Source organism: Petromyzon marinus, chromosome 34, assembly GCF_048934315.1.
Source record: "Petromyzon marinus isolate PM22_M1 ecotype Great Lakes invasive population chromosome 34, UKy_Petmar_22M1.pri1.0, whole genome shotgun sequence".
Lineage (NCBI taxonomy): Eukaryota > Metazoa > Chordata > Hyperoartia > Petromyzontiformes > Petromyzontidae > Petromyzon > Petromyzon marinus.
In genome coordinates, this window is record NC_133700.1 from 9,955,872 (window position 1) to 9,969,813 (window position 13,942).

Below are 13,942 nucleotides of genomic sequence, written 5' to 3' on the forward strand. Positions count from 1 at the left end.
TGCCCACGTGGTGCGAGATGAACGGCGGGGTGCCACTCCACGTGAAATCCAAACCGCGAGTGGCTTCAAAGTAAAAGAGGCAAATGGTTTAGACCCTTTTAATTACGATGGCTTCAGCTAACAATTGAGAGTAAACACTTGGTTAACAGTTATATTTAATCGTTGGTCCAGAAGATGTGTGTGTGTGTGCAGCGCACACGAATCTGGCTGTGTGTTGTAGACGAGAAAGCTGTGTAATTACGACTCCTGTGCTGTACTGTACTTTAATCCCAGCGATACAGGTTCAATGTTAAAACTCTTATGGTTGGTAAATGTAAATTTAGGACAAATTTCACTGCTTTGTTTTTCGAGAGGCAGGGCTTCATGACGTGATTGGATTGCTGACCGTTCAATATAACCAAGTAAAAAAATATTCCTCGGACAAATTATTTTCAGTTCCAGTTAAATTTTTTCCCAGGTTCAATTCCTCACCGAGACACTCTTCACCAGCAGAATAAATTTGCATCTGAACCAGGGTATGGGAATCACACAAGATGTGACCCGCTTAAAATGAGCACGTGGTGTGCGTGTGGTCATGAACTTCATCCTTGGGTGGACATGCTGGGCACCTCGGTTTACTTGCTGCTAACCTCACCACCAAACTCTCTCCCTTGCTGGCCTTAATAGGTGCTCGCTAGCAGCAAAGGCCACGATAGTCTAGTTTAAGCAGTGCGCAGGATTCATATTCTTGGTTGTTTCGGTAAAGTCACGTAGAAGGGAAACAATAAAATAATAAAAATATAAAACAATATTTATATATTTGTATTATTTTATTGTAAAAAAAATATTATAAAAATATAAAACAATTATATTTATATATTTTTATTGTTTCCCTTCTACGTGACTTTACCGAAAGAACCAAGAATATGAATCCCTGCAGTCACGAAAGCTTTAAATCAAAAGTGCGCAGGATCTTTACCCGCTACCATATTATAGAGATTATTACGCACTTTCTTCCCCCCTGAATCTCAAAGCTAAAGTTTGGGGTGGATACTTTTACTCTGTGTGTGTGAAGAGATTTATTAAAAATGTGAATAGGTTTTACCCATTCTGGCAATAAAACAGGTGTTCAGATGTTCAAACACCAAATAGATACATTTTACAAGGAATCAAGGCTGCATTCACCACACGTACTTGTGGAAAAACATGCAAACATGCTCTGATAATATATGGCATTGTCTTTGAAACTGATTGGCCTACACCAGAGGTCGTCTTCTCTATGGTCTTGTCTCACCAGTGTCAGACCAGAGAATGCCAAAATGGGAACAGCACAAATAAAATTCCAGCATCAGAGCATTTGGTTCGGGTTGAGCACTTATTTTTCATACTTTGCTACTGGGGGAAAAAAAAAGGTCTCACAAATGTGATCGGATTTGTTTATCTTTCTCGACACCGGGCAAAAGTTTAAGAGTGCGTCTTCCTTTCCGGAGCATCTTATACTACGGAGAATACGGTGATTGGGAGCCTCTCTGGATTTCTGAACACGTGGGTATAAACAAACACAGGTTAACATTTACGCTCAGGGCTGGCAAACATTCTCAAACACAAACACTGGCCCACAAACGAATCCTGCGCTCAAAAAAAAAACCGAACTTTTAAAATCCGTCAGGATGAATTTTTTTTTGTTAGAACACTACAGTACAGTGTTATTGATTCAATTAATACAAGTGTCGTACTTGTTCCACTCAAGCCAGCTGTTACATGGCTTTTTAGGAATGCATATGCCCGAGTAAATGTCCCCAAGGAAACCATCGCTAAGACGACTAATTAAACGCGGTGCATTGTGCAAACCATCAGCAGCAGCAGCCACGATCAATCAAATCCACTGCTGAATGGAGGGAGGCCCCTCTTGAAACCGTCACCGCCTGCGATTTAAATAAACCACCGAGCACCTGCCCAAGATCTGATTTCATCACTCCATCTCCACTGCAAGTCGTAACCTCTTGGGCAGATACCATCCCCCTTCACTGGCACGTAATCATCACTCATGAGCGTCAGAGATCATCTCTTCCTATCCCACGTCCCCCGCTCATGCCTATGTAGCGGCATTAAAGATATCGCTATAGAGAATCAGTACCAGGGTCGGGGGGGGGGGGCTGTACGTGCGGAGCCCCCCCCCTCGCATTCGGGAGGGGGCGTGGCCAATGGGAGGGGCGTGGTCAAGGGTAGGGGCGTGGTCAATGGGAGGGCGGGGCCACGCCGGAGCGAATATAAGGCGGGGTCCAGGGAGCCACCTGGGTTGTTCGTGGCTGGGAATCATTGGAGAGCTCGAAACTCGAGGGTGGCCTCGTCTCCGGTCATGAAATACATCGGCCAGGCAGCACGTGACTGGTCCGATCGTAGTCTCCGATAGAAGTGTGTAGATCGTTAGCTGGGTGGTCACCACCCTCTCGGTCAGGAGTGGGCACGGGCTGTGTAAGGCCCGCGAAATAATTTGGCGTGGCCCTGCCAAGGCAACCGCAGGCGGGACTCGAAATTCAATAAATCTAGGAGCAAACCTGGAAAAGCAGTTGCGAGTAGCAGCAGCAACATCGTCAATACCAGCTAACATCATCACACGCCTCGCCAAAGAGAAGCAGTTCCAGCCATCACGTTAGGGGTGAGTTAATTAAATGTTTGACCAAATATAACAGGCTCATTTTTAAGTTGATAATTTTGTATGGCCCGCGAATGATGATATAAATATCCAAATGGCCCTTGGCAGAAAAAAGGTTCCCCACCCCCTGCAGTCTAGGTCATTCTGTTACGGTGCGCTGTTCGTGTTAATAAACGTGTTACCCCCTCCTGAGAAGGTGTGCACCTCAATCGAACACGCTACACCGATTACGGTTCTTAATAGTTAAAAAAAACACCAGAAAGCCTGCATATGGTCTATAATCCATGTAATGCAATGTTACAGCAAGGTGTACAGTACAGCAAATTTTCACTGAACATTGTTGTTACAAAGAGACTGGGCCTTTTCGATCATTGAAGTTTGTTTATTTTTAGGCTTAAAACTACACAGTAGCCCCGTTCACTACTTTCGTCCAGGAGGAAAAATCAGAATCTGTATTTATGCTGGAGGAATCCGATGAGCTATAAAGCTTTATTTTGCACAGACGTCCAGAAACTAACACAGACTTGAGTTTAATACTTCTTAAACACTGGAATAACAAATAATGCCCTTTCATTCATCCAGGAAAGGCCTCACTTGGAGTCCCAAGACTCTTTTCGACAGGGTCCTGCTTTAGGATATCTGGTGAGTTCCAAAACCGAGTGTTTGGCATAGAGAATGGATATTGCACAAGTGTCTGAATACATTATTGTACTGTGCAAGGTTGATATGGAGATTTCTAAATGCACACTATAGTAGCTTGTACACAGTGTAAATATAAACATGTTATCTATAATTGGCAAGCTAGTGCCTACAAACGTTAACCAATCGTGCATTTCCCATCACAGTACTGCTATTAAGTAATTTGTGCACCACGCTAAAACTAAACCAAACTTTTTATTTTACCAGGTAAGGCCCACTGAACTACCTGGCGACAAGTGATAGCTCAACGAAGTGGCGTGTCATCTGGAAATGTATAGCAGCCAATAACTAAATGCACGTTGATTCTAAATGTGAAGGGAAAAACCAGAGGACCCGGAGAAAATCCACGCGAACACCGGGAGAGAGACACGCAGACTCCAAATACACAGCAGCAGGCGTCAAGGGTCTCTGGATCGAAGCCACGGCCTCCTCCATACCAGGCGAGGTAGTCAACGTTTTGCCACTGCGCTGTGAGCCCGATGAGCAGACTTCGATTCCAGGCCACAGCTGAAATCAGTGGCAACTGATATCTGAAGCGGTCCTAGCCCCCCGTCACGTCACCAACCCGTACCGACCAGCATGGTGAAGTATGGCCAAACAACACCCTATAACTGACACGGCATACGGGGTGGGGCCTTCATCCAGAAGTGGACGTAGTAAATTATCATTATTGTTACACCTGTCTCGTAGTGTGTATGTATGTGTAACACCAGACTATGATACAGTTATCAGGTCTCCTACTCTAGTCTGTTGACTGCTGATAACACAAAGCACTTTGTACTTGTGATTTTACAAGGGCACAGACCTTGCTTTACACAGCAGCACTCGCCGCATTACCCTCGCAATGGCGAGTTATGGGTAGGAACTTTAACATATAATAGAGTACTAGAGCAACGGCTATGACTTTTAAAACATACATGGACACCCCGTGGAACCTAATAGCAATAAACCTGGGATCAATTACAGTTGTAATTTTGTAATTCGTAATGAATTGCAATAACAACGTAATTATTGCAATTTCAACTAACAATTCTGCCGCAAGTGTTCTTATAAATGACCCCAAGTCTGGTTAGTAAGCACCGGTTAAGGCTGACACGGTACACGGTGGGGGTGGTGTGGCCAGCTCCTGGCCTGGCTACTTGTCTCCTCCAGTGCTAATGTTTACACAAGGCACGAGGTGGCCAGAGTTGACCTGGGGGTGGGGGAGACTCAGGATAAATTCGCATTCCAGTTGCCACTGATGTTAAGCCTTGGTTGGATCAATGCAGAGAATAGTACAGTACTGATACACGCATTACCGTATTGAAAACGGTGATGGCATCGCCTGACAATGCTGCCGAGGATGAGCGAGGGGTTGATGGCAAGGGGGAACAACCTCAACCACCCTTCACGTTTTGGGCAATGGCCCATTTTTCGTAGCACCTAAGAGGGCCACCTCTACCTCTCTGGTCCATCTACAGGGTGGTCTCCAGATGTTCCATGAAGCAAATTTAATTCTCTACAACTTAATACAAAATGTGTATACTAATGGGGGGGGGGTGGTGTGAAAACAAATGAATAAGCAGGGATACTGAAACAAATGTTCGGTGTCAATTAATTGGGGGTCTCACAAGACACCTGGATATACGTGATGACAATTATTTTGTATAGCGTCATTCATGCTAATTGCACCCCACTACGCTGTATTTTAATTATATATAAGGACACAATTCTATTTATAGCAACTACCAAGCCAATTAAAAACCTTAATCAAATGTTTAAAAATGTGCTAGGAAAGATCATTACCCAAAACATCGCCAACAATTAATTTTTATTTTATTTTAAGGCCACAGTATTATTGACGAATGTGTTGAATTTGTTTTTGTCTGTTACTCATGCACCACTGACAGCTGCAGTGTCAGCAAATAATTTCCCCCAAGCTGTGACTTTATGAGACCTCGTCTGGAGTGAGAATTAAAGAGGTTGGTGGGGGAACTTGAGCCATGGGACCCAACCCCATTGGGCAGAGAACTTGAAAATGAATATTGCTAAGGATTTTGGATCAGAATTAATCGTCTATAAAGAAAGCCTCGTAAAAGGTCATGAATAATAATACAACATATTTGTGCAGGATAGAATGATAAATGGGTATGTAGTTGAACTCGACAGTAAATGTATATTCGGTACTAATCATATGTAGTGCACAGCCAATAAAATAAATGCAGCATTTTTCTAAAACAATATTTTTTTGTTTTAAATGTGCATTACCTGCTGCAACATATGGCGCAGAAACACGCAACTGATGGAGCACATGGAATAAAAGTTCGAAAAGCGCGCAACGAAGCATGGGAAGATTGCCAGCCGCATGCCTGCGATTTAGACCCGAGACAGAATGAGGATTAAAGAACACGCGTGGCACATGGTGAAGACGTAATTTTGACTTGAGAAAAGTAACTGGGGCTTCGGCAGGATACGTGATCGTGAGAAGGCCGGGGGGATGAGAAGAGCTTCTGAGTGGTGTGTGTCTGGCAAGCCGCCCGAGCTGTAACTTTTGGGTGCATTAACCAGAGAAAGGCGCCGTGCTCTTCATAGCGGACGTTGCAAATGAATAGACTTCGTTCGAAACGAGTGTGTTGAACTTCTTTCGCACCGTACGTAGCCAACTGCGCTGATCGGACGTGCGGGGGAAGGACAACAAACTAAACACAAAAAGCAGTTCTAAAGAAATTAGTTTTTAAATACAGATTATTTTAAAACGCAAAGCTCCAGTTGCTTCCTAATATCCGAAGGAAGAGCGTTCCAGTGGGCCGCAGAAAGCACATCTGAAAGCACGCGATGCAGTGGCCGTCTTTGTTCCAGCGCAAATGAACAAACATTTTTCAGTATATTACCTGCAAATTTCTCAATTTTAGATGACAAACAGCAATAACCTTTGCCCCCCCCCCTCTGCCGACAGAATGCCTCATTGCAGGCCAGTGCTGATCTTGCACCTTGTGCCACCGCAAAGGGACAGCAGCTACTGGGGGTGCCCTTCAAATGTTTGAGATGAGATGAAAGGCACTTGGCGTTGCCGAGGTATTTAAGAAAATGCCATATAAATGCAAATATCATTATTTTCCACAGTGGAGAAGGAGCAATGAGATCGGCTTGTGTGTAGGTGGGTGTATTATTTTACAATCTCAGGACCATGTAGGCTGACAACGCATTGGAGAGACTTGGCTGATGATGCATACATTGCTATATTATTAATGCAAACTTGTTATGATTTGAATGACAATGCAATTAACGTTTGGCTTATTCGAAGTATGGGCACTTCCCTTTTGTCAGACTTGAATATTTGTTCTTACAGTTGCAAATGCACACACACAACACTCACTGTGCATATTTGCATTGCCAGTATTTTATGGCAAGTCCTATTTAAGGGGCACAGTATAACCGAGCAGTCTACGTGTGTCCATGTGCGTTAACCACCCTTTTGTCAATCCACTGCTGGGTGTGTCGGTCACGGGGGTCTGTTTGACCATACTTCACGACGGTCAGTGCGTGCTTGGTGAAGCCGGGTAGCATTCGAGTGCAGTACAATGATGGCTTTTACTGCATTTGGACACTGCTGCCCACCACGTGACTCAGCAGCCGATAACTGTGCAAGCTGCATGGAAGCCACCCATCCAGGCTCAACTCAGCATTCCGGGCGATCTGGTCATAGGCAGTCTATCATATACATTGTTCGGTCACCTAACATTACCTCCGATTAGCACGGTTGGCTGTGTGCGGTGCGAAATAAGTTCAACATACATTCAAATAAAAAAAGTTTTAAATTCTGCATGTTGGTTCGTTATTAAAGGGGAAGGTAATCTTTACCCTTCCCCAACAAGTTCGAAAAAAAATACACACCACAATGGAAATGTGTTCCAGTTACGTGATATATAGTTGTACACAGCACAAGAGTAATGCCATTACCATATACAATGACACAATGTAACAACCACGTTGACACACGCAGGGCAACTTGGGCCACCTCGAATAGGCGACGGCCCGGAAACACTTCCTTAATCGATGACATCACTGTATTTTCAGCCCATTATTCACCGGGGGTCGATAAGAAGAATAGTTTTTACATAATTTAGAACAATATAATGCTTCTCGTACGAACGAGACTTGTCATCGAAATGTGGAATTTCCCACCGTTATAGGAGCCACGGGCAGAGACGAACATCATCCCAAATTCAGCCAGTTTGAGCATGCGGGAGGCAACTTTTAAACCAGTTGTGGGGGGAAAAACCATGCACACGCATGGAATACAAAACCCTGGAGGACCCGGAGAAAAATCCGCACAACCACGGGGAGACAATGCAAATTCCAAATATACACCAGGCGTCAGGGTTGGGATTGGAACCCATGAGTTTCTGTATATCAGGCGATGTAGTTAACATCTCGCCACCGCATATATTTACAAGTCGCACCAACGTTTTCAACCTTTTCTGGCGAGTGTAAAAATCCCTGATTATGTAAAGCAGACTCTGGGGTCAAACACAATGACATCAGCATCGTTAGTTAAAATTACAATTGACGTTGAGATTACACATCCATTGCGAATTACACGATTACAATTGTCATTCCAGCATTTACCTTATGGTCTGATGTAACAAGCAAAAAAACCCATTCAATTTAAGAGACTCACCTTGTTGAATGCCTTCTTGTACCTGGTCACGGCCTGTCGGATGAGATCTTTGACCAGGATGTGGCCATCCCCACATGGCACCAGAACACTGGTATCCTTGAAGTACACGATCACTTTCATCTCCCCGTGCCTTCCGAGACGCTCAGAACTCAATGATTATCCGTTGTCTGAATATTGAGTTTGCTTCCTCTTCTTTGAGCAGTTCCAAATCAGCGAGCCCCTTCCTTTAGCGAACTCTCCAATAACGTTGCATCGTAGCGTTCCAAGCCGAGCCTTATAACTTCGTAACAATAAGTCAGCGTCCGGTCAAAGGTTCCAACAAATGAGCAACATCACGTTACAAGCCGAGCTTACGACCAACTCAGTTCCAATAAACGAGCGTCGGCGAACGATCCCAACATTCAGGCTCAAAGCGAACGTGCCAAGCAGAGCTTCAAATTTATCATCTATCCACTGGCTTGCCAACACAACCGAATTGCCAACTTCGTTCAAACGAACGTTGCGAATTTGTCATTTGTCGAACGTGGTCCAACAAACTCCGCGTCCGTTTACTCCAACCAACGCGTTCCCAGCACGGCAACACTATCCAACAAGCGAGGCTCAAAGCAACGTTCCGAACCGCGCTTCCAACTTGTGGCGGTTCCAACAAGCGAGTCTCCTGCACCCCCCCCCGCTCCCACACACTCCAACCCCAACTACGGGGAGCGATCTTCCTCAACAACGTCGTTTGACTCAACAACCCAGTCGGTCCCAACCAACGTTCCAACAAGTGAGCCTCCGACGTTCCTCCAAACGGACCAACCACCCCCCCCCAAGCCCACTTTAGGTGCCCGACGGCATGCGAGCTGTACACATGCGGACGTCAAGTCGCCGCTGCTGCGGTTTCAGCAGCTTTCGCTTCTTCCATAGCACGTTTCGCTTCGGCGAAACCCACCACACCACTACCAACCACCAAATCCGCCTCGTTTCCCCTCGATCAGCCTGTGGCTCAACAAACAGCAAATTACAGCTGTGTGTATGGTGTAAACCTGGTGTTTATGCCGCCACTTATCCACGGGATCTGTGCGAATCTTCAAGTTCGTTGATATCTCAGCCACGGCTCTCTCTCTCTTCCTCTCCTCTCCTCCACGCACGCCGTCCGTCCACCTTTTGTTGTCCACGGGGTGTTTCTGTTGTTTCCGTACAAACTCGTGGCTTCTTGTTCCTCCCACCTCCACCCCCCCTTTGTTTTCTGTTGGCACTCTTTGTTGCGTTGGTTGTTTCACTGTGCTGCCCTATTTATAGATCCGTGCGTGGGTCCGCGTCGCGTACGGAGGATGCGGCAGCGTCGCTGAGCACGTGTGCGTCGCGTTACGAATTCGCTCCGGTTTCGTTACATCTCGGACGCCAGCAAGGCAAGCGCGCACTCCAACTTGCTCAGCCACACAGGGGCTTGAGTGGGGGGAAGAGAGTGGCTTGGGTGATGGGAGGGTTGGAAGGAGGGAGGGATGTATGGCGGGAGGGGGGGGGTGTAAGATGAATAGAGGGAGGGAGAGAAGAGAGGAGGTGGAGCATTTGTGCGTAGTGTCTGGCACGAGAGGCAGGGCATGCGGGATGATACGTAGCACAGTAAACCCCCCACCCCACTCTGTTTCACCATCCCCCTCCTCCTCCCCTTCTTTTACACCAATGCCTTCCTGGCTTGAAACCCCTCTTCTCTTGTTCCCTCCCTCCCCTCTTTCTGTCTGTGTCGCACACCCTCACTCTTTGCTGCCATCTAGCAACGGCTGGCCTTTCGTAACCCAGACAATCACACAGGTGTGTTCGTCTCATGCTGCGCGCTTGCTATCTGTCGATTGTGGCTTGTTGTGACTTTGTATTTTTTTGCGTGATGGGGTTTTTCTTCTTAAAAGGCAAAGGAATGTTTTGGACATTTCCATTGATGTTGTAGCTTTCGTCATTAAGTTCAACAAGTCATCAAACTGAAATTATGGAACTGTCCAAACAAATGTGATGCAGGACTCTCATGAAAAAACAACGATTATATATTGATCCAGTGGTGGTGCGGATCCTTCGGGGACCTTAAGCAGATAACTGTACAATTTCTGGGAGTTGGGGGGGTCCTTCCCCTTCAGATTTATAACCTCGTGAGATGACATAAAAGATAGAGAGACAAAGAGACAGAGATGTCGTGGGACGAGAGAAATGTCGACAAGAGATAGAGACGGTAAGTGAGTTGAGAATTGAAATACAAATGGCAGAGACGTGATGAAATTATACAAGATATAAACATGGAGTTAGATGAGAAAAACTAGATACTGACGACCTTATTTTTTGCTTCGCCCAGATATTTATACAAATAAATAAATAAACGCAGGGCCTCTTGAGCTGTCTGGGGCACTAAACTGTTGCTTTGTTTGCTGATGCCGAGTGGCACCACCCATGTTCCTTATCCCTGAGTTTTGTTCAAGATTCGGATCTTTGCGACTCATTTAGAGGTCCTTTCCATTAACCAGCTATAGCGGACTTTGATCTTTTCACCGCAGCTATAAATCCCTCACGTGCAGATGATTTCCTAAGCCCCCACCCCCCCGGTGCAATTAGGAATAAAGTTCAGGGTTGCACAACGCCACCATTTCCCCCAGCTGTATCCGAGTGATAGCGGTGACATTGCCCGAACATATTAACAAAAGCGTTATCTTACAGTCGACGTGTGCGAGCGACGCTACAACTGCAGAAGAGGGATGGCAACGCTTTAAGTGAACACGCTGCACGTGGCGTATGACCAAATAACCCAGAATACGGTCGATCTCGTCACATCTCCGAAGCTAAGCAGCTGTTATAGGCTGTCGGGGCTATGTCGTGGGTGGCAGATGGGGAGTGCCGCAAAAGCCGTTGTATTGTACTTCCATGCTCCCGCATCTGTGCTTCCGACCTTCACCCAGCTGCACGTGATGATATATTATTAAATAATCACCATGTAGTGAGGCCCTAATAGACAATGTACACGTACATTGCCCGTCTCTATTGAAATTTAAACGGACTCAAAATAAATAAGCTAGTACTGTAGACAGCTGAACAAAGTGTGGCTTCATCTTCTTGGTTATTTCGATAGTCACGTAGAATGGAAATAAAATAATACAAATAAAACATAATAAAATAAAATTTTCACGATTTTTCGGCCACAACACAAGTAGCCTTCTTCAGGTGAAGAGACAGGACTGTCCAGAAGACATCTCAAGCGCTGTCTTCTGGACAGTCCTGAAGAAGGCTACTTGTATTGTGGCCGAAACGTCGTGAGAATTTTATTTTATTATGTTTTATTTCTAGTATATTATTTCCATTCTACGTGACTTTACCAAAAGAACCAAGAATATGAATCCCTGCAGTCACGAAAGCTTAAAATTAAAAAGTGTGGCTTAATTCATGACCATAATTAGCCAATATCTACGAAGGCCTTCCCATGTCATCGCAATCGCTCACGATCCATCTCACGCCTGCGTACAAAGTTGATCCCGTCGCTCCATCTCCACGGTGGCCAGACTCGATGGTGCGTTCCTCCCTTTGGTTTAATTGGCGTTATTGAGATCTGAGACAAAACAAAGACGCCACTTTGCTCCGAAAACACGCGGTGTGCTAAATATTTATGGCAGTTTCACACAATACTTGCATAGACACTTTAAAGGCGCAGCACTTACACAAGTCGTTGCGTTCATGTTTGACAAGACACTGGTCCACGGGTTCAGATGAGAGGGAGGGGAAAAAACCCACCAACAACGCCTCTCTTTCTTCCATTCTCCCCTGCCACAAATCTCAAAATTGTTTGAAGTGTTGGGTGGGGGGGGGGCTCTGTTCAGTGTTGCTTTAGAGACGTAAAATAAAAACCCCACAAGCTGAGTTTACAAGTTCTCTCGGTGGGCGGGACCTCGTGGGAAACAAAGCATGAGGGCGAGGAGAGAGACGGATCCAACGTGATTGGTCATTTACCCTGAGCGTTGACATCATCTCCGGCCAATCGGATTGGTGGTGTGGCCCACCCGGCCAGCCAGGGTAGCATGAAGGGGGGCGACCCTGATTCCCCAACTCCGCAGTGCGCGACACCTAGGTTCAACCACGGGTCTGTGGATTGGCGTTATCCATGAGTGTCGGGCAGGGCCATCCCGGGGTGTGTGGAGGCCCGGGGCAGATTGTCACATGGGGCGCCCCTTAATCCCTTAATCCACCATCCACAGGGCCACGGTTGGGCCCTCTTTTGTGTTGAGGCCCAGGGACAATAGGACGGCCCAGGTGTCAGGCACCCATTCACTAACACGGTTTCACCAGCTCTTTAATAATAACAGATTACGTCCCTTTGTCAAACCACTGCTGGATATAGACCCCCCCCCCCCGTGTACTATCAATTATCGCGGTTGTTTGAAAAAGATGCTTCATCACCACACTGGCCAGTGTGGTGATTATTTGGTGATCGATTTTAGCCGCGTCTGCGAATCGAACTCACGGGCCCCGGGTTCATGGTCCAGTGCGCCAAACGCTGTCTATACCACCGCTCTACACCCGTAAATTACATGAACATAACTTTTTTCTCTGAAATGTTTTTTTGTCATTCCCCCCCTCCCTCCCAGAGTTGCCCTGATTGCACTGTAGGCACCATCTCGTGAGATAACGTATCCATTCGGGTCTCTCGGTGAGCAATGCGACCCTTTGTGTTAAAGAATGGCCCGCGGAAGTAGATGCCAAAGAGCTACCTCTGAGATCCCTTCAAGCGACCGATGCTCGACACTCGCTCTGCGTACGATAGTAAGATTCATCGTGTGATGGTCAAATTGATACTGATTTAATCGCTCAAGAGTTGAAAATTTACCAAATTGAGTCAATTACATTTTATTATACATGTACCGTACTCAAAAGTATTATTTAATAAACTTACGGCAACATTTTTGCAGCAGAATGTACACTTATTGATGCATAAAACGAACTCTTTACTCTTGATTTAAAGCTTTCGTGACTGCAGGAATTCATACTCGGTGTCATCGAAACGTCGTGATCTATTATTTTTCTATCTACGTGACTTTACCGAAAGACCCAAAGAGTATAACTCTTTACTGTTGTATCTTTAAGTAACGATAATGGCAAGGGCGTGCACAGAAGTGAGGCAAACTCAATAAAAAAAACTTTATCTGGAGAGAAAAAACCCCTTGCCACAGTGGGTGACTCCCATCACCCACAAAGGGGATTTTAGATGCAGTACAGAAGATACCATTCGAGAATGAGGCCGAGTGTTCCCCTCCTTCCTCTGAAATTAGTCATCTGGGTCCCAGGCTGCTGAGCCTAAATTATCAAAATGTTTGGTTTCCTGTAAGAGCCACTGTGATATGTTTGTATTTGGTGGCCGGGTGACTCACAATCTAAAATCTAACGCCACGGTCTGAGCACTGAGCCAACGCCGCTGAGAACCTGGGTTTGAATCTGGGCAAGCATCTGTGATTAAACGATGTTCTCACGTGTACCGCTATGATGGTCTCAGCCGTGGCAATAATGACTGCACACACACACAAAACACATCGTGTTAAATTGGGCGCTTTTTTTGTTAGTTTGGCAAGATTACAGCTCTGAGCTTAAACGTTTTGGTTTGATTGACATGCAACTAATGCCCTTTGCAGGGATATGTGTATGCTCCGAGTGTGGACAATAGAGGGCTGTTGCAGTGACTTCAGGTAGTTCTGCGATATCATCTTCTGGAGCACTTCTCTGACACAATGTTATGGTTTGCTATCTGGGAGGCGTCCCAAATAGAAATGTATTCATCTCACGACTTAACTGGCGTAGCACAATTGGAATTTAATTGAAGGAAAATAAGAATTCAATATATACAGGGACACAGAGACACAGGCGAACGAAGTCATGGGGACATGGAGACACGGAGGCACGGATACACAGGAGGAATGGGACAGGGATACAGGGACACTGGA

At 45.8% G+C, this 13,942-nt stretch overlaps 1 protein-coding gene and 1 long non-coding RNA gene across 4 annotated transcripts in view; one reads left to right on the forward strand and one right to left on the reverse strand.

Moving 5' to 3' along the window:
- Nucleotides 1-9,576, reverse strand: part of PARD3B (par-3 family cell polarity regulator beta) — a 111,186-nt gene extending 101,610 nt beyond the window's left edge. For 2 of the 3 annotated variants that reach the window (XM_076071700.1, XM_032965630.2), the window contains exon 1: nt 7,995-9,576. In XM_076071700.1, coding sequence (XP_075927815.1) covers nt 7,995-8,114 — 120 coding nt within the window. In that variant the 5' untranslated portion in view covers nt 8,115-9,576. The remainder of the gene's footprint in view (nt 1-7,994) is intronic. The other variant, XM_032965631.2, reaches the window with a different exon arrangement.
- LOC142929777 (uncharacterized) lies at nt 2,295-4,010 on the forward strand. The gene is made up of 3 exons (XR_012945932.1): nt 2,295-2,638; nt 3,218-3,277; nt 3,542-4,010. It is a non-coding gene; the product is annotated as an uncharacterized LOC142929777 (long non-coding RNA).
- Nucleotides 9,577-13,942: the final 4,366 nt, after the last annotated feature.